This window comes from Lepisosteus platostomus, chromosome 12 (genome assembly GCF_059453375.1).
Source record: "Lepisosteus platostomus isolate fLepPlt1 chromosome 12, fLepPlt1.hap1, whole genome shotgun sequence".
NCBI lineage: Eukaryota > Metazoa > Chordata > Actinopteri > Semionotiformes > Lepisosteidae > Lepisosteus > Lepisosteus platostomus.
The window spans coordinates 45,372,023-45,399,599 of NC_142622.1; the positions used below are offsets into that span (position 1 = coordinate 45,372,023).

Sequence of the window (27,577 nt, forward strand, 5' to 3'; positions counted from 1 at the left end):
AACACATTACTAAGTAAATCTAATTTCAACTGACAAACCGAACAAATAAGACACCTGCATTATATTATTATTTTTACATTGAAATGTTTCTCCCTACATTACTAGGTATACATTTCTTTGAATGTTTCAAACCTTTCAGATTACGTCTGCAGGCCAGGATGAAAATTATGTAGGAATGGCGGTAACATGTAATATTTCTGCTTTGTTTTTCTGGTGAATTGTTCTACAAACTCATGTAAGGTATGCTGCACAATAATGTACAAATTAATACTGTCGTACCAAATGGCAGTGTGTACTATCCCATTTTTTATACCTATTAAGCATACTTGAAAAATAAACAATATCACTAGTTAAGGACAAATTGTAATTTTATTAAAAAAAACTAATTCTGCAACTTTAATCCTTACCAGTCTAATAACATCTCGGATGGCAAAATATTTGTCTGTGAGATCCCCCGCTTCAGTTAGAGGTGCATCATAATCATAGCTGGTTGGCTGTGGAGCGTATGGAGTATTAGCACCTGAAAGGAGAATCTCAGAATGAAATTCGCATCTTTCCTTGTTCACACTTTACTTAAGCTTTAGAATTCAACAGTTGGAGATTAAGCCAACATTCCATTACCGGCGGTAATTTATCTGCTTCTTTCAATTCTTCCTGTTAGGCATGAAGTCCACTTTTCTTTGTGTCATCTATTCACAATGTAGCTGCTCTGACAACTCAAATACTCTCTGCCAAGTTAGTTCAACTGATTTGCAGAATATTTTCTCTAGAGAAAAGTATGCTTATGAAGTCGCTTGTGATTAGAAAATTATTTCAGGGTTTCCCAAGTTCTGAGATTTTAACAGTTTTATTTTTGTATTGGGGTTAAAACCCTCTGGTTCTTTAGAAGGCCACTTGTTCGTTGTGGCTGGAGATAACCCTGAGCCCATGCCAAAATCACAGGGCACAAGGCAGGATGCAGAGCACTGCCTGCTGGGGCTAAAATAAGTAAAACCCATCAAATTTACATTGATGATATAGAACGTTTCAGCCATGTTCTCTCAACAGTGTTATTCAAACAGTTTGAAGCAATATGTCTCACCATTCCAGTATCCAAAATTAGTTCCACCAATAAACATGTACCTATATGAAAGACAAGATGGTAAAGATAGAAAACAGGAATGGGGTGATTCATACAGTACCTAGTATCTAGACAAACCGCCACTTCAAACAATTATGTAGTGTGGTGATTAAAAAAAAGATTTTGCAGTCACTTTAGTTTTTCAGGTGTGACAAATTATCCTAGTATGACTGAAAAAAAATATATTTAAAAATTCCAACATAAAAGAGAACATGATATAGATTTACAATGCATAATTCCCAAGATGAACTGGTCACAACTACTGAAGTACCCAGACTCTTGCAACATTAATCCTAAGAGTGTGTTTACTTAACAACTTAACTGTCATGAACATAAATACTAAATTACATCATAGCTTTTATGGCAACCCCAGAATTAATTTAATGGATTAATAAAAATCCAAATATATGCTGCAATATTCTGTTGTTCTTGACTGTTCAACCAATCCGTTTCAAAAATTGCATTTTTATCCTCTAACCTTTCTTTTCACTTATAAATTACGACCTAACATAAATAATTCTGCTATTTTATTCAGAACCTCTTTCTAGTCCTGTCCACCAAACCACTAATATTTCTATAATGCATGTGTACAATGTAAAGAAATCTTTTAATCTCTGAAAAACCACCATATGCTGAGTTTTACTTACAGATTGACATTTGCTCCAGCTGCTAGGATTTCATTCAGTGATTTTGCTACAGTGTTTTTATTAACAACTGAGTGGTGTTGCCCCCAGTGGTCCAACCAGCCTGTGTAGAATTCAGAGTTTACCTGAAAGATAAGATGACCGTTGGAGGTTAGTAAAAACACCACACTTGTGAATACACAGTACATTTTTCCTTTACAGAGAGCTTGGTCGGCAGTTTAAAAATATGCTGAACTGACACTATAAAAAGTCATGACAAGATACTGTATATTTTAAATAAGAATTATTAAGAAATGGACTATTTAAAAATGAACACAAGGACAACCAAATTTGTCCACGCAAATAAACGTTCAACTCAAAGAAATGTAATAGTTCCAATCAAAAAGAATAATAAAGTCTTCTTAGAACTGATGATTCATCAACGATAAACAGACTTTAAATGTGGAAACTAGACTACTTAGGAAATGTCTCTGAATTTAACCAAGGACAAAACATACAAAACATACAGTATCTATGCAGTATCTCTGATAATGGCCACACAAGCAGCCACAATGCTTGATACCACTTCCTTTCTTTTTAGAGCAGTTCAAATTGCCTTTTGGTATTGTCACTAATGGAATTTTTTTACACAGAGAAAAAACCTTCCATTGATATACAGTCATTATTTAAAGATGAATAATTACTGGTACGTATCAGTTTCAATTTTTCCTGTTACTTGTTTTAGACTCTTCAGTCTGGTTTAGTCTTTGAAATCAGAGGCAAATGTTTTGGTTCTTGCTTCGGCGGCACATATACTCAAATTGGAATGATACAGAGAAGATTAGCATGGCCCCTATGCAAGTAAGACACAAAAATTGTGAAGCGTTCCATAATTTTAGATATATTGCAAAATAGTATGCTCTCACAACCCTGCTACTTATACAGTACAGCGTTTATTATCAGTTCAACCAAGCAAGATTCTAAAACCTCCGTATTTTGTGGCGATTGGGCAATTTTGGGTGTCATAGCTGCTTTTTTAACAGAACAGTGGTCACATATACATTATGCTCGGTGAAAGCAGCACACGGTACAAAAATCGAATTTCAGCGCTGGGGCCCTGGATTCAATTTCTGAGGTGCTACCTGCGTGGAGTTTGTATTTTCTCTCCGCTTTTGTGTGGGAATCCTCTAGGTGCTCAGGTTTCCTCCCACAGTCCAGACACATGCTGGCAGGTTAACTGGCTTTTGAAAAAATTGGCCCTGGTGTGAGTGTGTGCGCATGTCTGTGTTCGTGTCTGCCTGCTCCGTGACAGCCAGGGTGAATCCTGTCTTGCACCCATGGCTTGTCAGCATAGACTTTGGCTCCCCTGCAAACCTAAAAGCTGTTAGACATTGGATGGATGTATCAGAGAGAGGGTGCCCGTGTTGAAAACTGGCAATCCACTCAAAGGATTTTACCTCTTCACACTCCCTGAAACCTTTCTAATTTAGCTTCTCAATGCTTTGCAGCAGTTGCAGGTTTGCTGGTTTAGCAGCACATCCCCCATCCCCTATTATTATGCACAATTAAGGAACCACAAACAAAAGTACACCATGTGCACTTGGTGAGTGATCTCAGCTTTCAGAATAGATCTGCATGAAAACAACAAATCTGTATAATTCAATTTTGCTATATAATTGTTTGCATTGTATAATGCAGTTTAAAAAGGAAAGGCTTTAAATGGTGTCCCCATTTCTGAATTTTTGTAGAAAAGGTTATTTTTTTCAAGGAAGAGTTGCACATCAATGATGCTTGTAGTTTCACATAGGTGAAAGCTACAGTGGTGTATATATAGGTGTATTTATGCATACATAAATAGTAATATAGTATGTTTCCATAGATAAAGATCATACTCTGATCGGAAACATCTGCCAAAACCCCTTGTGTGGGCTGTGTTGAATTGCCCAAATTTAAAAAAAAGGGTCTGACATGAGTTATAAAAGCTTCTTTCCACTCAAGATACTTCATTTATTGTATGTTAAATTCAAAAACCACTTTCTACAGTATGTTAAAGTGCATGATAAAGAGTAAAGATTTTCCTAGCATGAAATTTAATGTATAGATCATGCGTTTTGTCTTTTTCTGTGACATACAAGACATATAATCTGTCAATTACATTCTTAATGTGTTTCAGCCGAATTGCAAATAATCTAATATTTCTGAAAAAGAATGATTAAATAAAATATTTAAAAACTGTTCTCTGGTTTCTGTTATTTTCTTACTCATTACATAAGCTTCATCCTTTACCCGAACAGGTTAAAATTTAAACGTCTCCTGAAAAGATTTCCTGGAGAGTTTGCTCCTTAGTCAGTTCGAACTGTGACAAAGGTCGGTAAAGGCAGTCCAGGAGGGCTGTAGTTTCTCAGGACTTACCAGTGGACCTTTGGGTTCTGCATGCCTCTGAGCAGAGAAAGCTGCAGTAACATTGCCACCTAGTGAAAGAAAAAGAAAAGTTACTGCACAATTCATATCACCTAAGCTCACATTCCCGAATACTGTTTTACGAGACAGACATGACAAAACAAGATGTCACAGGAATTACCTTCTAAGCATGTTTCTACCTGAATGTCAAAAAGAAGGACCTCAAGGTCATTTAGAGGCAATAAAATACTATGGATCTGTGTGCAGCTCTGCTTTGCCATCTCACCTCAGTGCTCCAACCGCATGGATAGACTGAAAAGTGGCTGAAGGAAGAAAAAGCACTTTCGGTCCATTCAAAAAGGGTGGATAAATTCAATTGTCCATAACACTGACACACCTCTTACACAAAGGAGAGCACAGGGCGTGATGTCTCAGATCCCCACATCACCACAGTTCTTCTTCGACAGTTGCAGTACAACTTTGTCAGCTTGACTCACAATGCTCACTTGACCTGAAGCATTTAACTGCACCCATGTCTTACAGTGCTAAAACATCACAGATTTTCTGCACCTGAGGAACATATGATTAAGAATCATATTTCAGCCATTACGTTCCTATGAGAGAGCCATAAAAAACAAAAACAAAAAATGAGAAGTGGTAAATGAGACCATCTACTCAGTGGTTTAAATCTTAACAAAATTTTCTAAATGGTTGTGTGTTACCAGGATGGGAACAAGAAACAAAAAAAGGGAAGTCTCATGTTTCTGTTATATCTTATCTTTCTTAAAGTGAGAAGCCCAAAAATTAAGAAATCATCAGAAGCATAAATGCGTTATTTTCTGAACCTTGGTTTAATAAACAGAGACTCCCTCACATACATTGAGATTTAATAAACTGAGTTTTCTAAAGCTACTGAAGTTACCCAGTAATGGATGGGCATGGATGCACTGAGGTGATATATATTGCTGTATCAAAACTAAGGTTGCTGCTGGAAGACGTGTTAGTGGGGCCAGCAGGGGGCGCTCACCCTGCGGTCCGGGTGGGTCTTAATGCCCAATTATAGTGACGGGGACACTGTACTGTAAAAAGACGCTGTCCTTCGGATGAGAAGTAAAACTGAGGTCCTGGCCAAATTTCCCATTGGCCTTTACCAAACATGGCCTCCTGATAATCCCCATCTCTGAACTGGCTTTATCACTCTGCTCTCCTCCCCACTGAGAGCAGGTGTGTGGGGAGTGTACTGGTGCACTACGCCTGGAGTGGATAGTGCAGAAAAGCACTATACAAGTGTAAGGAATTACTAATAATGATTAAAATCAGAATGTAAGGAGCAAATTCTTACCCTTATACCCCCAAGTCTCTAAAGATAGTGTAGCAGAGCTACTCCACACCAGGTGGCTAAATGACTATTCCTACTCCCACGCTTCATTATAGCCCCTCCGCCTGTCTGCAGGAGGCATGAGTGCCTGGGACACTCACACTGGGAGCCAAGCCTGACACTGGCCCCAGGCTCTTGAAGCTGGGGACAGCAGCGTGAAGCAAGACGCTGTCCACACCACTAGGACACCTAGCAGTTTTCATGACCCAAAGACGTCATTCCAAATGTACTACTTTGTGCAATTGCACTTTGTGATCTGAAAATTAGATAACTTTTTATTTTTACAAAAATACTAACCTACCGTATGAATTATATACCCACTTTTCTTTTATTTCCATACTTATTCCCTATTCTCATCAAATAAGTAAGGCTGGTCCTTAGTAAAAGTCTGATTTTTATGTTTTCTGCCCTTGACAGCATTGGAATATAAAGACACTCCCCCTGCACAGCCAAATAAAAAGTTTTTCTAAGGTTTTTGTAAACAACCAATATTAACCGAAATCATGATGCATGATAAATATAGTTTTAACTCCCTGGTTGAAACAAACACCAGTAATCATCTTGTCATCAGACTGATGCTGTCATCCAGGAGCTGGTAGCACACACTATTGTTGGATCTGACCAGATTATTACAGTGCTAATTACTGATGACAGGCAAATTAAAGATAAGATAATCAACATTGTTAAGACTGCCAAGCACAGACACCTATTTTTCTGTCTTCACAATTTTTGGTAGGTATAGTGGTGGGTAAATTAGGTCATTGTACCCACATAGAGAAAATTATCCAGTCAGATTAGTCTTTTCTCCTTCAGTAGCCCATTACTCTCATCTAGCTATTTTCTGCACAGCTCTTATTCAGATAAATTCCAATTTGCTGGTGTAGTAACTAGGTGCGGACCTTTGCTCTTGAAAGGAATATAATAAGGATATTTCAAAAATCAAAAGTTCCATATTTTTGCACTACAATAACTTTCTGCACAAACCTGGTCCAAAATCCACTGTAGCATACAGCCCTTGCAAAGCTCCACATTTCAGGAAGCCTAGTCCCGCCCCATCTGTTGTGAAGAGAACAACCTCCTCACCCAGGTGGGAACGGAAGAGCTTTGTAAGATGGCGCAGATAATTGTAGTCACATGCGAAGTAGCTACCATACTCATTTTCCACCTGAAAAACAAGGTTTAACACTTACACTTCACACCTGATAAAAGAATGGAGAATCAGAATGTACACAAACAGAAAGCTTGGCAACCAAATAATGTCTCAAACTTCCGTCAGTCAATGACTGTTTCTTGCTATTAGCATTCTACGTTAAGCAAGGGGGTCTGCAAATTCTTATGTCTTATCAAAGCAATCAGGAAAAATATGAATATCAAAATGTAAAACAGCAATAAAAACAATCAGTTTTTATCTCTTAAAAAGAGAGGCAATGTGGTCCTAAAAAGGTAAAGCATATCTGGTTAAAGTATAAGGTTTTCTTGTTTAATGCGACACCCAACAACCTGTCATACAAGAATGACAGTACAACTGTTTAATGCACTGTCCTCCAGAAGGACATCAGAACAGGGAAGAGATCTCCAACACTAAAGAATAATGATAGGCCCATGACAGGGATATAGCCAATAGAGTTTGAAACTATTTGACAATTTAAAACACCATAATCCATTTCTTGTATCAAACACTCTTAATGATTTATGTTCTTAGTGACATTTTTATATAGAATTAAATAAGTTAAAACTGAACTTGAGTTATGAGTGAAATGATCACTAAGATACATAGATTGATAACTAGTCCCCATTTCTTGCTTATCTTCAAAAGAATCTATTGCACATTGTTCTGCACCGTACCGCTGAGCTCTCTGAAGACAACCACAGCTCATGAAAGGCTTTTTCTCCACTCCATGCCTACAATATCTGGGGATTTCAAATCTTTTTAAAACCTAGACTAGTGCATTTTAATTTAAGAAGCAAGAAACAGTGGCAAAACTCATGAAATATGAAATTAATTTAAATATAATTAAATTAATTATAAATTTCATATTGGTCAATCATTTTTGCAATACCTTTCCCCCAAACAAAATGCAGTCTTTTTCACTTTACAGAATTGTGCTACACGTTTCTTTAAAATAAGATTTCATTTTATTCTATGAAAAACATATCTACCTACTGAGGTTTGAATGTCTATTTTGGTGATACCTAAGGGAAGAGATACTTTGTGAGCGCTGCTTTTTTATATTACAGTTTTATTATTAGTGACAGAGAATAGGGCTTGGGATAGAAATATTGAATACATTGTCTGCTGCTGTCATCCAGTACAGTGATGCCCTTTGGGTGAGATATGTGTTTTTGCATATTAACAAATCTTCTGACTGAACTCCTAACCTTACTAACACAACCTATCCCTAAACGAAGTCAAGACTTCTAGACAGGGTTGGCATTAGGTGCAAAATTAGGGCTTATAGTTAATGCTAGGGCTAGGATTAAGACTATTGTCATATCACAATTCAAATATCTTCTTTTCAAGTTACACATAGTTTACTGGTCTCTGTAAGCAATAATAGTGATTCATATTTATTTCAGACTAAATACACCCATCTCTGTATATACACCTATGTCAGATAGTAAATTTCAAGCAAAGATTCAGCCATAAAGACCAAACAGCTTTCAAGTCAACTAAAAGATAAAGTTGTACAAAGGTGCAGATCAAGAGAAGATTGTGAAAAGCATTTCAAAAGAACCTGTGGTCGGCCTTCTGCAGTAAGGACTGTAGTTAAAGCTGATCTGCCACTAGAGGTCTCTCTAGTTCAAAGAAGGCACACTAGAGGGGAAAGCGTTCATTATCAGATAGTTGGTGAAGGAGCAGCGGGCATCATTCACACATTGGTGGAATTAGATTGGCTTAGGATATCGAGGGCATGCGCAGTGTCAGCCGATATTGGGTTCCTGGAGAGCAAGTCTTTTGTGTGTCATTGAGAAGGAGTTTGCTGAATAAATACTCCTTTCCCTGCAGGTTCTGAATACTTCTGCAAGGCACTGTATCTCCAACATTTAGTGTCACTGTTAAAACATTGCCTTACCAATGCTTCAGGAGTTTGTGAAGAATCAATGTACTTTGCAGGTAAGGAATACCTGAAGGTGTGAATAACTGGGACCCTTATGATTTCTGGACTTAAATTATGACAAATATCACCTGGCTCTGAGGAATGATATTAAGATTGCAGCACACAGTAGTATTTTTAAATTATTTTTAAGCAAGACAAATGGTTCAAATCAAACAGAAACATGCTGTTATATGATATTTTTGTTACTATATCATCTGAGGTGTGAATACATTTGGATGGCTCTGTATACATCAAGATTCATCACTCTAGCTAGGCTGTACTTATTCATCACAAAAAAGTTCAAGAGAAAACTGCCTTTCTTATTAGTTCTATGAGGATTACCTGAACTGTAATAATTGGCCCTCCATTTTGATACAGAAAGGGCTTTATCATTGGAAGTAATTTTCCCATCCATTGGTCCACAGCTGTAATGTAATCTGGAAGATATAAAGGAAGTTAGCCAATTTATTTTAAAATATAAAAACACTTCATAGGCACACATGCTTAATAAGGGTATGGTATATTGTATAATGCTCAAAACAATCAAACCCTTATATCTAACATTACAAAAAAATTCAAATTTATAGGAATGCAGATTTGACTCCTGAAGTACAACACCAACAATATAAAATCATGTGAAAAGTATTAAAAAATAAGTGTTTGGTTACTGAAAGCCTTACCAGGATCTGAAGATCGAAGAACAATATCCTTCTTCTTTAATAACCAAGCAGGTAAACCACCCTGACCAAGAACAGACAAAACAAATTCAATCATTTACTGTAAACAAAAAAGCTAATAAGTAATTATTTTATAATATCCTTATGTCAAGATAAGCAAAATGCTTAATATTCATCAATAAGAATATATTTTTTTTACAGTAACAGGATGAATAAAAATTCTCGGATGTTCATACTTGGGAGATTCTCATTTCAATTTAGAAACCCTGCTATCTGCCAGTTGGCACTTGTTTCCTTTGCTTTTTTTATTTAATGTGATTAATCAATTGAGGAAAAAAATGTCTTGCATCAGCAGGGTGTTTACTGGAGCAAAGTGAGTAAAGTTCCTTACTCAAGAGCACAACACCTGGGATTTGAACAAACCAACCTTCAGTTCAGAATCCACATCCCTAACCCCTGCTCCATGCTAAGAAATCAGTAGTATTACACATTGAATTGCTATTTCAGATTTGTAATGCAAATTGATATTTTAAATTTACCATCTCCCATTCTGCGCAAATATAGGGCCCAGGCCTCAAGATGACCAGTAACCCTAAGTCATTGGCAAGCTTCAGGAAATGCTCCAAATCTCTGTCTCCAGTGAAGTTGTGTTGTTGAGGAAGAGGCTCATGATAGTTCCATGGAACATACCTGTGAATTATATGTTATGAAAGACAGGTAAATGCTTGTTAATCTGTGGTATATAATGTAAAATAGCAAAAGGATATGTGGGATTAGAACAGTTGCAGTTATGTGTTATATGACCTTTACATTTTCCTTAAGCAACTTGGACTATGAAAGAGTCTACACTACAGCCACTTCAGAATGGTCAGGGCCAAGATTCTGGCAAGGATCACAACATCGTCCTGTTGCTAGAGATCACAACCTCAGGTCAATGGAGTAATAGAAAAATCTGCAGTCATAACAGCTGCAAGAACCACTTTATCATCCTCAAGGGCACAAGAGTATACATTCTTTATCCTTCTGTGTCCAAGCCCACTTGTGACACTTACGTCTGAATAGCGTTGAGCCCCGCCATGTACATCTTGATGAGCCGATCCTTCCAGTAGACTCGGGGGATCCGGCTGTAGTGAATGCTGCCAGAGATATAGCGGAACGGTTCTCCATCCTTGAGGAAACAATCGTTCTCGTAATCGATTTCAAAACTACGAGGTGCCGCACACTGGAATGAAAAATAAAAGCAGGGTATCTGTAAACAATACTAATACTGTAGTCACAGAAATATTGTATCAGTCTTCATTTCCGTTGTAAATTAATTTGGTTATAAAAATCCTAATGTTTTAGGATTTAGGAGGATTTAGGATTTCTATCTCAATTACAGTATGCTCCACAATTTAAGATTTCCTGGGATACCAAGTCATAACAAACTGTATTGTTAAAATGTTGCGATAGCCATCGATAATAAAAGAAGGCTAAGAACTGATTGCATAGACCATTAAAAAGGCAACACGTACTGTATAGTCAAAGCCTAATATTTTTCAAACCTTGTAAAATTCACATGAAACTCTTTCTGTAAGATCATTTCTTTTCTCAACGCTGGTCGCACTACATAGTTAAATAATCAGGTACAGAAACGTTCTTGTAACTTCAGAGGAAAACTTAGAACATGGGCTGCAAAGAAATTCATAGCATACAGTACACTGATCTAAGCAGCAATGAAGACGAATGAAGTCGGAATTCAGTATGTCAGAGAAGAGACGGCCGGTATCATTTTACCAAGTTTCACGCATTCATTACTAGTTGCAACTGTAACACAAAACTTTAAATATTCTCGAATGTACAGTATAGACAGAGTATATGCATAAAACATAATGAAATGAACACGACAATATCAGTTATCAGCGTCTCCAAGCTCGGCTATAATGTTGAACAAGTTAAAAGAGCAATACAATTTAAATTACTGTTATACATGGATCGTTACCCGTAAATCTTTGAAATAAAAAGAGTAAGCTTACAGCTAGTTTAACTCCGGTAATGGCTGGTAGCACCAAAAACACCCAGATAAAAGCCATGTTTTTAGTCTTGTGACTTTCCAGAGCGCGTCAGCTGACCTGGTGTGGCGAGACTGCAGACTGAGAGCGTGCTTGCTGTCACCTGTTAATACAGTATGTCCGCTTCGCAGATGAGAGGAATTACTGTAGGGTTCGCCACCCTAAACAGACACTGCTAAGTGTTCTTAGCCGTTAATAAGCGAAGTACATAATTAATACTATTCAGCCTATTAAGAATTGTTTTTTTTTAAGTATGCGTAAGAAACGTTGATTTTGTAATACCTTATAGGGTGCAGTTTTTAATGTAAGACGGCACGGAAAGGGACATCCCCCTCCGGCTCAGCAGGAGAACCAGCGCTGATGCCCAGTTTGAGTTCGGGAAGAGGCGTGTTTGAGAAGGCGCGTTTGCTGGTCTTTCTCCAGATGATGTTTGCACGGCCCTTTCAAGGTTTGTTTCACTAGCTAAGTGAACCAGAGATCTCCTAACGCTGTTGAACTGCCGCATACATACTGTACGGGTTCTAGCCGTAAACCAAGAGGCAGACTTTATTTTCCCAACAACCAAGGAGAACTGACAAAGGCACGGAGCCTCGTCTCTGGACCATGTGGGAGCACGAGGTCCTGTGCACTTGGCCAGCTCCACACACTCGCAGGACAGGGTCCACACCTTGCGGTCACCTGGATCTGCTCCTGCACCCCTTACAGGGGGTAAACAAACACATGGCACCGGAGGGTCATACAGACCAGGGACTATGGGACAATGGCAAAGCACAGGGGAAAAGGATTATCTCAACGTTTGCAGTTCTCAGAGGTCTATTTAGTGTCCTGAATCAGTCTGTGTCACGTTAAGGAGTGTAGGATGTGAAGTTGGCGGTAAATAATAATAATAATTGCTTACACTTATATAGCGCTTTTCTGGACACTCCACTCAAAGCGCTTTACAGGTAATGGGGACTCCCCTCCACCACCACCAGTGTGCAGCCCCACCTGTATGATGCGACGGCAGCCATAGTGCACCAGAACACTCACTAAACATCAGCTCTCAGTGGGGAGGAGAGCAGAGTAATGTAGCCAATTCATAGAGGGGGATTATTAGGAGGCCATGATTGGTAAGGGTAAAGTAATACCCATCAAATGAATCAGACTCAGTCTTTTACAGCACCACCTGTCCCCCGTTGGGTCCGGACCCGAGGAGAGCTCGCTTGAGCTGCCACGCAGTGCCCGGTGCCGACGGAGAGCAGTCGCCCAGCAGACACAAGGTTAAACAGCCAGCAGCCATATCACCCTGCAACTCACAACTGGCAGCCCACTGAAGCTAAGCAGGTGTGAGCCTGGTCAGTACCTGGATGGGAGACCTCCTGGGGAAAACTAAGGTTGCTGCTGGAAGAGGTGTTAGTGGGGCCAGCAGGGGGCGCTCACCCTGTGGTCCATGTGGGTCCTAATGCCCCAGTATAGTGATGGGGACACTATACTGTAAACAGGCGCCGTCCTTCGGATGAGACGTAAAACCGAGGTCCTGACTCTCTGTGGTCATTAAAAATCCCAGGGTGTTTCTCGAAAAGAGTAGGGGTGTAACCCCGGTGTCCTGGCCAAATTTCCAATTGGCCCTTACCAATCATGGCCTCCTAATACTCCCCCTCTATGAATTGGCTTCATCACTCTGCTCTCCTCCCCACTGATAGCTGATGTGTGGTGAGCGTTCTGGCGCACTATGGCTGCCGTCGCATCATCCAGGTGGATGCTACACATTGGTGGTGGTGGAGGGGAGTCCCCATTACCTGTAAAGCGCTTTGAGTGGAGTGTCCAGAAAAGCGCTATATAAGTGTAAGCAATTATTATTATTAAACAAATCCATGCCCAGGGATGGGTACAGGAACAAATTCCTGTACCCAGGGAATCTGAAGGCGCTTTACAAGTGCGTGGGGATCCATCTCATCTACAACTCACCCGGGCCACATACTGTACATTTTCATAATGGATGCATATGGTGATGAAATAGATCATTCAGATTTTAGTTTTTTTTTAAAATGTTTTTAATAGGAGGAGAGCTCAGTCATTATCTTCTTGAAATATGTCTATGGCCTCACCATCTCACCACACGGATGTGTCCATCTCCCCAGTATCTCAGCTCACCCACCGAGCTCCAGTCACAGGATGCAGCTTTACTACACAAAGGGGAAACACCTGGATTGAAGTCAGAATGGCACATATATAGGCACACAATGCTTTCAGTCAATGGCTGCACTTTTAACAGGAATATAGACAGTTTTTGCAGAGAAAAGTTGCATTTCTATCCCATGCATCCTCCTTTTTAAAACAATTTGGAATATCATATACATTTGAAACTGACAAGTGCAACATTCCCCATGAACCAGCACCAGCACAGGCAGACAGAGGATAGTAGACACTTTTCTTCAATTGGCAGAACTATACAACACTTTAGACACTTTACAGGATAGTAAGAGGAATGGAGGAGTGCAGTCTTCACCGACGAAACAAACGCATTCACAAGCACCTGGATTACTAATGAATCTCAATCAAATTCAATTCACCTGGGGGTGGGTGCTGGTTTCATCTAATCTCAAATTGAGTATATTCCACCAACAAAGTGTGTTGTTTTGAAAGCCAAACAGCCTTACATTATGTTCCTCAGTGAGAGGATTTCCTTCTTCAAGGAATTGTATTTCTTTCTTGAACTTGAGTGCTGGCAGCACATACATCATCAATGTGTACAGCCACGTCCTAGATAAGCATAGCATGAAAAAAAACAGACCCTGAAAACACATGAAAATGATCACAAGGCACAAACTGCAGTAAAGTATCAACACCGTCAGTGATCTTAAAAACAGACCATGTGTACAGAGATCTGCAACATCACAGAATTCAGTGCTTGTACAGAACCCAGTCCAGTCTCCCAGAGCTCTCCAACTGCAGGACACCTTACCTCCGCCTGCATCTTATTCACCTTAAGATAACTGGAAAAAATGTTTTAGGCTAGAAGAGTTGAGAGATCAATTTTATAACAATTTACTTTCATTGCAAGCTGATGTGTTTACAGTGTTCTGTAGCCAACACTTGAGGTTTTATATGAAACTTTTAATTCTTTTTAATTAGGCCATTTTAATTCTTTGGCTTCAGGTGTTGGAAAGAATAAGATGAAACTTTGAAAATCACATCCAGAACCGTAACGGAGGACTCTGTACCCTCAGCTGGAAGGTCCAAAGGCCAGAGAGCAGGGTGAAATGAAAGCACAGGATGTGACACAGGAAGTCAGAAAAGGAAACAAGAAAACGTTCAAAACTGAACCAAACAAAAATAAAAACGGAATATCGTTTAGTAAAACACTGACTACTTTGGTTCAACACTTTTCCCCACACAACAGTTATTTTTAATTATGTCTCACTCAGTGTCTGCGATTAAAGAGTGAGAATAAGATAAGTGCTGATTTGTGAAGACGTGCAGATCAATCACTTTACAATCAATGCAACTATGGCATTAACACATGTTGATTGTTTTAAGAATGTTGCATGTTTGTGTGGTTTTTCCATGTTGTTTTGGAGAGGACATTAACCCAACAAGAAGGAAGAAACTAAACAAAAACAAAAATGCTTACAGCCAAGAATGTTGCATGTGTTTAATTTCAAAATAATTGATGGCAAAATAAAATATTTACAGCACATAGTGTAAACATGTATGGTTCCTGTACAAAGTAATATACATGCAAAAAGTAAAAAATAAAAAACATCTTAAAAATGATCAAACAAATACACTAAAGTATATATGTAAAATACGATGAGGCTGAAACAAGAGCATCCAGTCCAAATTCCCGTATTTAATCGGTTTCTGTACAGCTTTACAATAATGAATAAATAAGAATACATGATATGGAACTGTACAGATGAATCCACTGTATTCTATCACTAGAGGAAAAAAAATAAATCTAGGTTACGTACTTTGCAGATCTTGGAGAAAAAAAACTACTTTTCAGATCTTGACTTGTCCAAACTGGCACTTATTAAATTCTTGAAACAATGCAAAGGGTTTCAAATACATTTATGTTGTTAACTTTTACCATAGCAGCTAAAATCTACGATGCACATTAAAAATTTCTAATGGTGCATGTAGTTCTTTTCCAACCAGATGAAACATTTCTGAAGAATTTAAAAACCAAGGTCTTTATATGAGAAACATCTATGTAAAGACTGACCTCTCCAAATCAAATAAAATTTTAATTATAGATGTTTTTGTATAAATAATGCAACTTCAACTAAAAGGGTTCCTTTCCCCTTTAACATGACTACTTCAAAAGCATATTACTCTTTCACTCCTGACCACCCTAAGAGAACCTAAATGGAGTAGATTACACTTGCCAAGAATTAAATCAGAATACTCAGTTACATACAGCGGATGAAATGAAAGGTGACCAAAATTAAACCAGGTGTAATACTCACCTAGTTTACATAAGAATAAATAAACAATCTGTAAACACCCTCTTTTAATGCTCATAATGGTATCCATAACTTAAATTAGTAAAATGTCACAAATAAAGCAATACTTACTGTAAAGCTAGGAGACCTTTGGTTTAACTATAACAAAAATGTTTTTTTTTTTTAAAAAAGAAGTCAACGCATAAGTGCCATAACATTCCCACGGTCTGCATAATGAAAAGGACCTTGGGGAATCAGAACTTAATACTGAACTAAGGAAACAACGTGAAGAAACACAAATAACAGTATAACTTGCAGTACCAAGTACGTGCTTTTCTATATATTTATTACAGGTACAACAGAGGTCTTCATAAATAGAGTTGCATAAAATGTTAAAGCCGCAACATTGCACATGATATGAATTAAAACAAAATACAATGAGTGCATTTACAGTATTTCATTTTACTTTACTGCTCTGGAATCCGACTGGCATTCTGCTGTGCCACAGAAAATCCCTTTGCCCCTTGACATGTCTCCAGTTGGCAGGCTGAGTTCTTCCCACCTAAAGAGGGCTTCTATGGCAAGGCACCTTTTTGAAATGAAAACTGAAGGCAGGTACAATCTATATACAAAGTAAGGCTTATATATTTTAAATCGGAGCAACACAATTTGTTCAATGAAAAGCAAAAACTTGATTGAGGTTGAACTTGCAGCAGTTAAAATCTGTCTTGTTGTTTGTGGCATGATTTGCATGGTTCCTTAGAATAAATACAAAGCGAGGCAATCAAAAAGCTCTGATGACTGATTCGATGTTTTAGCGAAGCAGTCATTGCATCTTAATGTTTAACTCAAGATTTTGGTCTCTAGTTTGTCCTAAGTAGTAGAGCAATGATTTAGAGGTGAGTGTTGCCATTTTGTTTTATTTTAAATATGTTCTTGAAAATTTTAGGATAAAGATTTGTCCTCCGTTTTGATTTTCTTTCCTATACATTGGTTTTAAAAAAAGGGACTTTAAAATGATCTTTTTCTTTTCCAATCTGAGCAACCTGAATTGAATACTGTCAAACAAAGGTTTGCTCTGTCTGGCTCAGGCAGAAGTTTCTCTTGTCTTCCACGCTAGTTTAGTTTGCATTGCTTTTCCAAAAGTTCTGCTTTTGCGCAGGCTTTCTTGGCATGTCCTCATGAGGATAGGGCCATGAATGTGGCTTTAACCTGTTCATTTTAGCATTTATTTTCTTAATTTCATTGTAACGCTAACCAGTCTGCAGCAAAGACTGGCCGAAGACCACAGAGATCCTCAAATTTCGATAGGCAGGTGAAAGAGAATGAGAGAATAAAGGTTATTTTTTTGCCATGTTTCTTCACCAAGGTCACACCCTGGGCATAAGTCTGCTTTGTAAGAAGTTTCTAATACTACCAATGGGTCGAACATCATTCTGGTGTTTGCGCCGGTCGATGAAGGAAATGAGTCGGGACGTGTCGATGCACTCGGCATTGTGACGGCCACCCGGCTGCAGCCAGGACTCCTGGAGGCAGACCCCCGCCGGGGGCCGCTTCGCGGGGTCCCCCTGCAGTAAGAAGCACATGAAATCTTTGGCAGCCTGGCTGACTCCTTGGAAGTAGTCATCAGGGAAGCTGAAGTCCAACCGGCAGATGTTCAGACAGGTCTCCTCCACGCTTTCATCCAAGAAAGGCGAGGCCCCGCTCAGGATGACATAGGTCAGCACCCCCACGCTCCAGGTGTCCGATGACAGTGACACAGGGTTGCCCAGGATCAGCTCTGGGGCAGCAAACTCTGGGCTCCCCAGCAAGGGGTGGATGTAGTAGGTGCTGTTCAGCTGGACTGCATCTCCGAAGTCAGCAAGTTTGACAGTCGGCTGGGCTGAAGTCTGGTCTACCAACACGTTTTCAGGCTTAGACAAAAAAAAAGTTAATTAATGTGTCTGCTGACAAAGGAAAATCAAAATTCCATTTAACCAAATATTCAACAGAAACAGTTCGACACTTTAAATGAAGCTTTGACAGTAAACATCACAGTGATCGATGTTAAACTGGCGTGACGAAGCCAATGAGCTGATTTAGGTCGTTCCTCCAAGACCAGGGCAGGGGATTCCTGCTCTTGGACCACTGAAGGCGATACTCATTTCTGTCCAGGTTGTGCACTCCCCAAGCTATGGAGCACAATTCAGACACCAAGCCGGAGGAGGCTTTAGTCAGCCGTGATACTCCTGGCTTTAAGCGAAACAGTGATCCCGTCACATACTGGGCAGCTGTGCAAGTGATGCACAATGGAGCTCGCATCTGCTCAGAAGGTTAATATGATGGAGTTCCAGAAAACAGAGTATTCCAAATTCAAGGAGTAATTTAAATTTAATTACAAAATAAAAAGTTGCTTTTGCATAAGAATTTTATAAAGTTTTTTTAGCAACAAAGTACTATTTTTCCCCAATAATAACTCCTTGCATGTAATTATTTTCATCTCAGAAGATCTCAAAGTGCATCTTGGAAGTCTGCCTGTCTGTGTCACTCACTGGTCCACCAACAGCACCTGCAGCAGCAACCAGCTTTTCCTGGGAGGTGTCCCATCCCAATATAGACTAGGCACTCCCTTGCTTCGCTTCCGAGATCAATCTACAAAGGTGGCAATGTTGCCCCTGAGCAATATGGTATATTTACAGGCCAGCACTCACCTTTAAGTCCAAATGAGCTATTCTGCAATTATGCAGGTAATGTAAAGCTTCTAATATCTCCCGAAGATACGCGGTCACCTTCTCTTCAGTTAGATTACCCCAACTTACAATATAGTCCAAGAGACGGCCCTGGTCTGCCCTGATGAGAGAAAAAACACAACGGAACAGGGCAACTGTGATCAGTTCTGCAGTGCACATTAAACTTGATTAATCTTCAGTAAGTGGATCCATATATAGAAGCGGAGGAGCAAGAAGAAAGTCTGACAGTACAGTTTTTGAAAAAGTGTTATCACAAATGGTCCATTAACCATTTGAAGATCTAAATGAAAATGATAAAAATGAAGAAAATGTCAAATATCCAAAGTTTACAGCACATATGTACAGGCATTACAGCTTCACAAAACTGAAATTGGAAGTTCGAATTCCAGAGCAAGAAGAATTGAGCAATGAAAGACGGGGTTACACTAACATCTCCAGGACGAGCACGAAGCTGGCTGACGTCTCGAAGGTGTCCAGGAGAGCGGCGAGATGAGGATGCTGCAGGTGCTGTAAGATGCTGAGTTCATGGGTCACCTGATCCCGCTTCATCAGCTTCTTACTGACAAACTTGGCAGCCACAGCTCGCTTAGTCCCTCTCTGATCACACTTCTTCACTACAGAGAACCTGCCCCTGGATGATGCAACATTAAAAACCATAAGCCTACTGCAATTGTCATTGCCCAAGCAACAGTGCACACTATAAATATGAATGAATGCCAGCCTGTAAAAACAAACACTATGTCTGCAGCAGGATTGAATATTTCCACTTTAGTGTTTACTGAATGAGCTGTCATGATTTCACTGTTATGACCTCATTCTGATTCAAGCACTGAACCAGTTATACAGTCTTTTGCAAAAGTACTCAGACCCATGCACAAAATAAGTTTTCATATTTTGTTTTATGGTTTGCAGTTATTCGACTTTGAAGTAGCAATTAATTTGTTACATACATAACCTACACATTCTAATGACAACACAAAAAGTAAATAGCTAAGAAACATTTCTGGAGGCAAACAAATTTAAATGCACAAAATTGCCTTAATAAGTCACTATTAATTAAGCTATACAGATATCTGCATGAGGTTACTCAGTCAAGTAGTGACTTTCAAGCAAAGATTTAACCATGAAGACCAAATAGCTTTCAAAACAACTCAAAGAAAAGTTGCATTAATGCACAGATCCAGAGAAGGGTATAAAAACACTTTAAAGACTCTTAATTTCTCACAGTGTAGTCGATCATTAAAAAGCAGAAGGCAACGGGCCTGCCTAGATCAGGCTGTCCTTATGACCAGAGAAGCTGGGCTGGGAGGAAACTGGTTAGGGAGGCCACTGTGAGGGCAAGGGCAACTGTGACAATCAGTCCACAAAGGGGGCTTGCATGACCTAAAAAAACATCTCAAATCCTGCAGAGCTTTTGCAAAAAAGCACCTAAGTGATACATCTGACACAAACCCAGCACATCACTCGGTCAGCACCATCCCTACAGTCAAGCATGGTGGCAGCGCTGTGCTAGTTCTACTCCATTCAGCATCCACACAGCTGGGCCTAAGTACTGGCAAACCTTAGAGGACGATCTCAACCTACACTCTTAGAATAAGAAAGTGAATGTCCTTGACAAGGCCAAAGGCCAGACTTGAATCCTAGTGTAAATCTGTGGGAAGACTTGAAAACTGTTGTCCAGAAGTGATCTCCAAGCAACTTCAGAGATGTTTAGCCTATGTGCTAAGGAGAATGGAAAAAACTATGTCAAGTTGGTGTGCAAAGCTGGCAGAGACTTACCAAAAAGACTTTGCTTCTACCAAATACTGGGGTTACAATTCTAAATACTTATGAAATGAACATATCTGAGTTTCTTCTTTTGTTTTTGCTAACATAGATGTCTGCGGTTTGAGCATTTAGATGTTATTCAAAACATTATAAAAATAAAGATGCATCATTTTGTAATTTCGGAAAATGGGACACTGTAGGAGGGGTCTTGATAAGTTTGCAAGGCAAAGTGTAAAAATTCTCATTTTCATTTCTAAAGTTTTGGTATGCATAATCTCATTTTATGTCAGTAAGACAAAGTTCAGTGAATAACACTTTCTGGCATTATAAGACTCTGATCATGTTACATTTTAAATTCTATCGAATGGTGGGATTCAGGAAATTTCCATTTAAAGTAGGTGTTGAGTGGATATAGTTTACAGGTGAAAAAGTACAATTGGCTTTACATGCCTTTAATGTTTTACCCATTTTAGAGCACACAGATGTTTTACAGCAAGTAAACTCTGATTATAAAGTTTAAGCACTGGATCCCCTACAGCACAGTAAATCTGTGTGATGGAACATGTATTTTCATAGCAAGCGGTCCAGAAACGCCATCTGTCCTTTAAAGGTAAAAGTGTCCCGCAATGTAACTTAACTCTAAATAGAATGTTGCAATTTGGAACTATTTGCAATACCTTCCTAATTCTGCAACCTCAGCGTAAAAGGATTCAAAGTTGTCTTTCCAGACTACCCTGATACCATCATGGGAAGGACCTGAAAAACAAACATTAAAAAGAAAGTTTATATAACTATTGGTAAAAATCATAATGCTTAAATGAAGCATGAAAGCACTTCAAAATACTGACCATACAGAACCCAAAAACTGAAAACGGGTTTAATTCTTCTCAACCTTCTTATCCAAAATAAAGAAATGGGACAAATGCAACTGAAATTCTGCAGCTTGCCAGGTCTCCGATTGGACCCTAGAGGGAGCTGTTAGCTAGGAGATCTGCTAGAGGTCGTGAAGATGAAAAATGAGTTGGTATACTACTACACAGGCACATGATCTGTCTGCACTAGCTGTGTGCCTTCTGTTACTACCGAGAATATTCCAGTTGCTAGGCAAAGCTTTGATAGCAGATGGTGACCTATTTCAGCATGAATCTTTTTGGTTGTATAGGGTCAGTAAAACATGTCTGCCTTTCTTACAGTAAAACCGCAACCAGAACACACTCCTTCGAACAGGGAATGTAGGGCACTTTGAGCAGACAGCAAAAAAAAAAGGAATAACATTCATCCAACATATTCAATCATGGAGAGACAAGAAATGTTAAACATTTTGACACTTTTCTGTTGACCGATACAACAGATGTTCTAGAATGCTGTTTCAGACATTGCTTCATTTTAGCTGCTGAAGAAATAATACGCTCTTCAAAAAATTGTAATAGCTTTTCTTTGAGCAATGGATTTAGGGTTTCTGAGCAATCAGAATGGTTACTTGAACTTGACAGTCCAAACACAGCCAACACCAACACAGCATAGTATTGCTTCAAACTGCAGGCAACGTCCGCTTTTCGTGAGCGATGCAGGAGAACTAACCCAGTACTCGGAGGCTGGCAGAGGACGAGACAGAGCCCACATCGTTCGTGGCCATGCAGGTGTAGGTGCCATCGTCTTCTGCAGAGACGCCCACGATCCTGAGAGTAGCCTCTCCAGAGTCGCTGCGTTGCCCAGGGCGCAGGAAGAGAAAAGTCAGCGATTCCCAGTTCTCTCTAGGGTGCGCTCACCCAAATGTCAGTTTCTGGAATCTTTTGAACTATGTTACTAAATATGAGCTTAATTAAAAATAATACACTCATTATGCATCACATTTCAATAACCAATGTTTCCTGCATGCGTTTTCTAATTGCTTTATCCAGTACAGGGTCATGGGGAGCCGGAGTCTATTCCAGCAAGCAACGGGCACAAGGTGGGACGCCAGTCCATCGCAGGGCACATGCACAGACACGGATACAAACAAACACACCAGGGCAGATTTTCCAGAAGCATGTGTCTGGACTGTGGGAGGAAACCTGAGCACCTGGAGGAAACCCACACAAATGTGGAGAGAAAATACAAACTCCACGCAGGTAGCACCTCAGAAATTGGACCCAGGGCCCCAGCACCAGATGATCAATGCTTTTTGCAACCATAAAATAGCTTTTTCAACATTAAACTGGCAAAGGATACACATTCTAAGACAGGAATTGTTTTTGCAGGCGGCTATATCAGATTGCACTAATGTGTGTGTTCCTTATGTTATATGCCACAATATATGTTTTGACAAATGATGACCATATCTAATATTTAAGCAATCTTATTACTGAAGAGATATAAAATATGGACCATATCCAAGACTTTTAACGTATTTCCAGACATTCAAATATGTACTACCAGTTACAAAAATCTCCAGTTAGGTTGTAGATGTACCTGTAGGCAATGCTGACATGGCCATTGCTACTCAGAGTATTTTGGTCTGGTCCTTTCCAGGTCACAGTTGCTTTGGGGCGACCACAGACTTTGCACCTAAGGGTGACACTCTCCCCATTCTCACAGGTCACATCACTCAGGGGCAATAAGAACTCTGGAGGAACTGCAAAAGCAAATGTAACAGCTCTTGAAATGAAAACTAGACATGTCACTACATTCATATGAACAAGTTCATTCCAGGCAGTTCATTCCACTTCAATAGCACGACCAGGCTGATTGATACAGACTCCCACAACCCAAATGACACGAAAGAGAACCAGCCAAGAGCTGAACCTTCTAATCTGCAGTCAGAAACTTCATGTGTCCGAGCCCCCCACCCTGACCTCTGCAAACTACATGTGCTGTCACCTACCATGCAAGCAGCTGAAAACCCCCACTATAACCTGCTCATACCACATTTGTCAAACCTCAACAATGCATACTACAACTTTTATTTACCAAGCAAAAACATACATTCAAACTGATTTTCATTATTTCTTCCTAATAAAGATGAAGGTGCAAAAAGACTCCCAATTAGCTAGTTTTTACACTTTTACAAATATCTCTTGATGAAAAGCCAACTCACCGTCATAGATATAGTTGGGGTTTAGAAGCTGAAAACAACAAAAAAAATAAAGCATTAAAAGTCAAGCCAGTTCCAACAACAAATATCCACATTTTGAACATTTCGATCTGGTGTCCATACCGGCTCGTTGTAGTAGTCCTCCTCTCAACTTCATCACTGAAAACAAGGTTGCACTAAAAGGGGCACACGCTGCTCCTGGAAGACCTACCTTTACAGAAACTTTGTTAGCTAGACCTTCTCTGGACTTCCGATAGCCGTTTTCCAGCTTTCCCTCCTTGTCTTTCTTTTCAGACTTCTTTCTGATGCGGAGAGCTGTGTGCCAAGAGGATGACTTCCTGAGGAAGAAAAGAAGAAGTCTGACAAAGGCATGAAGGACGAGCGTGGAGATTTTCCAATTCTTTAGACCTTCAGACGGGCTTTAAAGTTTGTTCCATGATGAGTTTTTAAAAGCTTTAAGATTGTAAGATTCTCCTGTAATCCTTTCAAAAGGGATGTGACCCAATCATTGTTTAATATTTTGGAAGAAGAGCTGATTTCATGGTACTGCTTTTCCATTTAAGCAGCAACCTTTTTCCTGACCCAAAGACCTCATGGCCGTAAGAACTACCGCTAAGAACCACAACGCTTCCATACCGAGCGTGCATTTGCAGATCTAACATGAGGGTTTGAATTCTTCAGTAACGTAAGGCACACGCACATAAGAGATCATGCGTGCGTTATTGTGGTGAGAGTCGTGAAGATTCAGTAGTGGAGATAAAGAGTTTCAGACCGCATCTGGGGAAGAGTGAGCCCGTGTGGGCAGGGCTCTTACTTAATGGTTCCTTCGGGGATGTCGGGGATGACTGCGGATGTGTGCCCCAGCACATAGCCGGGGATCCAGCCCTCAGCAGCGGGGCTCTGCTCATTGGCTGCGCGGAACACCAGAAACATGTTTTGTTGATTGCTGGCCAAAATCTGGACAACCTCTCCCTGGTAGACGTTAATCTCATCCTCCTTCACCGCCATGTAGTCTTGCGTCACTAGCATGGTGGAGATGTTGCTGCTGCTGCTGCTTTCACTCTGCAATGTGGGGGAGTGGAAAGACAACTTCTCTTAAAAAGGAACGAAAAAGTGAAGGATAACTAACTGTTCATAATCATTAACTGTAGTTGATAATCTACACTGAACACTGACATTGCCTTAGGATAGCGGCACAAAGCAAACAAAAGCTAATATGAAATTAGTTAAGCAGAAACAGGCACATTCCTAATAGCATGCTTTAAATTGGCAAGGCTTATATTTCATTAAAAACTGCTTGAAACTTGGTGAAAATAAACTTAAAGCAAAGCGTTTTCGCTTATTCTCTCCCTGAAGTATAGCATTCTTAAGCATTTTCAAACTATCAAATTGCATTTAAAATGTATAATTTTCTCTTACAAACATACATAACAGAAGTACTAAAGAGAATACAAGCTAGCTAAAAATTATTTAGTGAAATGACTAAATCCATTTGAATTTATCATATTCATTCCCTTGTTATATTAACAGTGATGCAAGCTGTCGTTTGTCATCATTTCAGAGAAATAACAGGAGAAATAAATAATTCACAGTCAGTACTACTGTATTCTACTGAATCTCTAGCTGTTTCAGTTTTAAAATCCTATTTTGAATATTTGGATGTACCTGTGTTACTTACTTTATAAAGAGATAAAGTAGATAAGATAAGCTAGCTGGCATACAATTCAAGAAAGAAACAAAAGCAGAAGAGCATCAGTTTTTGAAATACACATTTTGTAACAGGAACATCCTTACCATGAAGCACACGTACAAAGAACACAGATTAGTGGAGTGAGTGAAACAAGTAACTGAAATTAGAAGGAATCATTGTCCTCATATCGCCCAAAATTACCCAGAAAAGGGATTTTCAGACATTTTCATTTGCAGTTGTTTTCAACAGAGCTTAAGCGGGCCGAAAGAGAAGTTACTGCAGAGATAGCCAGAGAATGATTGTTTTTTTTTTGTCCAGCACAATGAGTAGATGGCTGTATAGAGTCCGCCATTCAGTAATAATTATTGGCATCTGTAAAATACTTTTCATGAGAAAGAATCCTAAAATGCTTTCCATGTGGAGCAGGATCCAGTTCATCCAGCACATCCAGCACTGAAGCGGAGCACCGACCAGGAGAGCGTGGCTTTCCGACTTGTACCAGCAACCCCGACACGCAGCAGGACTGGTGGAGAAGAGAGGACGCACTGCACCAAGTGAATTATTTCAGGGGGATATTCAGGGAGGCCATCCCATGCAAGTCAAAGCTGGAGTTTAACCAAGACATCAAGGTTAACACCCTGCTCAAACACTGCTATGGGATCTTTAAGGACAAAGTAGGCAAGACTTAGCGTCAGGTTTTGTGTTCACCCTCAAGATGTCTCCTCCTACAGCAGAGTGTACTCTGTCACCATGCTAGCTCGGAAACCCTGGACCTGACAGAAAGCCACTACTTACTAGTCCACCAAAACCATCACCTAGTCATCGCACTGAATATCTGAATCCTTGTCTTTTCAAACCAATGACAATGAGTGAAGTTCATTCACATTGAAATAAACAGAGCTCAACAGTCTCTGGAAACATTCCTTTACGCCAGAATAAAATACCAGTAAGTAGAAATGAGAAAGCACCCAAAATCTTCCTCACTCTAGGCCAATACGGTTTTATGTGTCTTCTGAAACAGAAGAGCATCTAGCACCAAAAATGTAAGAACTCTAGGAACATGTTAGTATTTAGTCTTTGTTATGGCTTCCTCAGAGTTGAAGTAGTAACAGTCAGGGGTTAAAATGTAGTAGAAAAGGCTTCTGGTTCTTTTTTGAAGCAGGAGAGCAGTATTGGAAAAAAACACACAAGCGGTTAAGTTAGTAGCATAGTTGAATGATGGTCACTGTAAGCTTAGCCTGCAGCAGTTAGTAAAAGCTGAAGTAGTCAAGTGGAAAAGAGTGAATGCTTCACCACAGGCAGCAGTCAAAGCAGTATTGTTTTTCTCGTTTCCTTCTCAGGGAAGAGCAGAGAAGCAGCTGAAGAACCAAGGCCGGCAGTGGAGTTAGTACTGACAGGGATGACGGCACGCAGACGAGAGGGCTGGACGGGAGGCCGGAGGACGGGCCGGCGCCGCTCTTACCCCGTTGCTCTGCGTGGAGTGGACAGACTGCTCGCTGGCGGAGGAGCAGGTGCTCATGCGGTCGGCGTCCTTGCTGTGGGTGGAGTGGCGATGTGCTTGACGCCCCAGAGAATCGGTGTCGCTGGGGAAGGTGAAGGAGCCGGGGCGGCTGGCGGGGGAGGCTGGGATGGAGCTCCAGAAAGAGGGGCCCTTCTGCACAGGGCTCCCAGGGGTGAAGGCCTCTTTGCCAAAGGAAGGAGGAGGAAGTGGGGACCCAAGAGGGGAGACCGTTCCAGGTCGCGGTTTACCAAGCGTCAGGGGGCCTACTGTGGCCCTTGGAGTGTGGGTCTGTGAATCCTCGACCGAGCTAGGGTGCTTGCTGCCGCGAGCGCTTTCCAGAAGCTTCATCTTGAGCGCATCCTTCTCCCCGTCCTTGTCCCCCGCACCTGCCGGGGAGGGGGAGCCGCCGGCACCGGCGGGCAGCAGGGAGGGGGCGCGAGCAGACGTACCTGACATCTTGTCCGGCCCTTCCGCAGGCGCCGAGGCCCCGGAGGAGACCAGCACAGGCGAGTGGAGCCTGACGGGCTGAGGGATGCGGGAGGGCCTGGGCCGCCCTCCCGCCGCACCGCTGCTGGGGGCCGGGGCTGCGCCCGCGCTGCTGCAGGCGCCGCCGGACGTGCTGCTGGGCGCGGCCGCCCCCACGTGGTTCCGCTGGTACTCGATCGGGGAGGTCAAGGCTGCAGCGGGGGGAAAGGTCACGCACTTAGCTCAACAGCTGGGCTGTACTGCGCAGTTTTACTGCAGCAGCTCCTTCGCTCATCGGCAACCAGCCGGGCCGACGCAGCAAGGAGCTACAGCCACGGAAAAGTTTGGAGACAAATTTTCTTTTTAGGCCAGAATGCGTATAACATTTCATACCTTGTAGCATTTTTAATGTTTCATGTTGTATTTAGACTTTAAAGTGTGTTAGAACATCAAAAAAAATTATGTCCAGCGACAAAAGAGGGATGTTTATTGCAGCGGGAGAAGAAATCAAATCTAATTTCAAGTGTTTTGCTTAAATCAATACTTCATGTCCAGTAAGGGTCACTTTTGGCCTGTTC

The 27,577-nt window shown here is 40.5% G+C and overlaps 2 protein-coding genes, 1 long non-coding RNA gene and 1 other non-coding gene across 9 annotated transcripts in view; 2 read left to right on the forward strand and 2 right to left on the reverse strand.

The window, feature by feature from the left end:
• Positions 1 to 11,437, reverse strand: part of glb1 (galactosidase, beta 1) — a 27,403-nt gene extending 15,966 nt beyond the window's left edge. For both annotated transcript variants that reach the window (XM_088602287.1, XM_088602286.1), the window contains exons 1-10: positions 11,312 to 11,437; positions 10,349 to 10,518; positions 9,836 to 9,986; positions 9,300 to 9,360; positions 8,962 to 9,056; positions 6,506 to 6,686; positions 4,156 to 4,214; positions 1,768 to 1,889; positions 1,082 to 1,122; positions 408 to 520 (exon numbers count right to left, since the gene is read on the reverse strand). In XM_088602287.1, coding sequence (XP_088458413.1) covers positions 408 to 520; positions 1,082 to 1,122; positions 1,768 to 1,889; positions 4,156 to 4,214; positions 6,506 to 6,686; positions 8,962 to 9,056; positions 9,300 to 9,360; positions 9,836 to 9,986; positions 10,349 to 10,518; positions 11,312 to 11,368 — 1,050 coding nt within the window. In that variant the 5' untranslated portion in view covers positions 11,369 to 11,437. The remainder of the gene's footprint in view (positions 1 to 407; positions 521 to 1,081; positions 1,123 to 1,767; positions 1,890 to 4,155; positions 4,215 to 6,505; positions 6,687 to 8,961; positions 9,057 to 9,299; positions 9,361 to 9,835; positions 9,987 to 10,348; positions 10,519 to 11,311) is intronic.
• On the forward strand, positions 2,535 to 2,640 carry LOC148651649 (U6 spliceosomal RNA). The gene has a single exon (XR_015925821.1). It is a non-coding gene; the product is annotated as a U6 spliceosomal RNA (small nuclear RNA).
• A 146-nt stretch (positions 11,438 to 11,583) lies between the features above and the next one.
• Positions 11,584 to 15,286, forward strand: LOC148651650 (uncharacterized). Its single transcript, XR_015925802.1, has 3 exons — positions 11,584 to 11,795; positions 12,507 to 12,606; positions 14,486 to 15,286. It is a non-coding gene; the product is annotated as an uncharacterized LOC148651650 (long non-coding RNA).
• Positions 14,968 to 27,577, reverse strand: part of LOC148651651 (triple functional domain protein) — a 145,297-nt gene continuing 132,687 nt past the window's right edge. For all 5 annotated transcript variants that reach the window (XM_088602282.1, XM_088602280.1, XM_088602283.1 and 2 more), the window contains 10 exons: positions 26,496 to 27,211; positions 24,158 to 24,405; positions 23,555 to 23,681; positions 23,347 to 23,374; positions 22,722 to 22,884; positions 21,852 to 21,973; positions 20,948 to 21,026; positions 18,934 to 19,134; positions 18,465 to 18,603; positions 14,968 to 17,687 (listed from right to left, as the gene is read on the reverse strand). In XM_088602282.1, the coding sequence (XP_088458408.1) occupies positions 17,145 to 17,687; positions 18,465 to 18,603; positions 18,934 to 19,134; positions 20,948 to 21,026; positions 21,852 to 21,973; positions 22,722 to 22,884; positions 23,347 to 23,374; positions 23,555 to 23,681; positions 24,158 to 24,405; positions 26,496 to 27,211 (2,366 nt within the window). In that variant the 3' untranslated portion in view covers positions 14,968 to 17,144. The remainder of the gene's footprint in view (positions 17,688 to 18,464; positions 18,604 to 18,933; positions 19,135 to 20,947; positions 21,027 to 21,851; positions 21,974 to 22,721; positions 22,885 to 23,346; positions 23,375 to 23,554; positions 23,682 to 24,157; positions 24,406 to 26,495; positions 27,212 to 27,577) is intronic.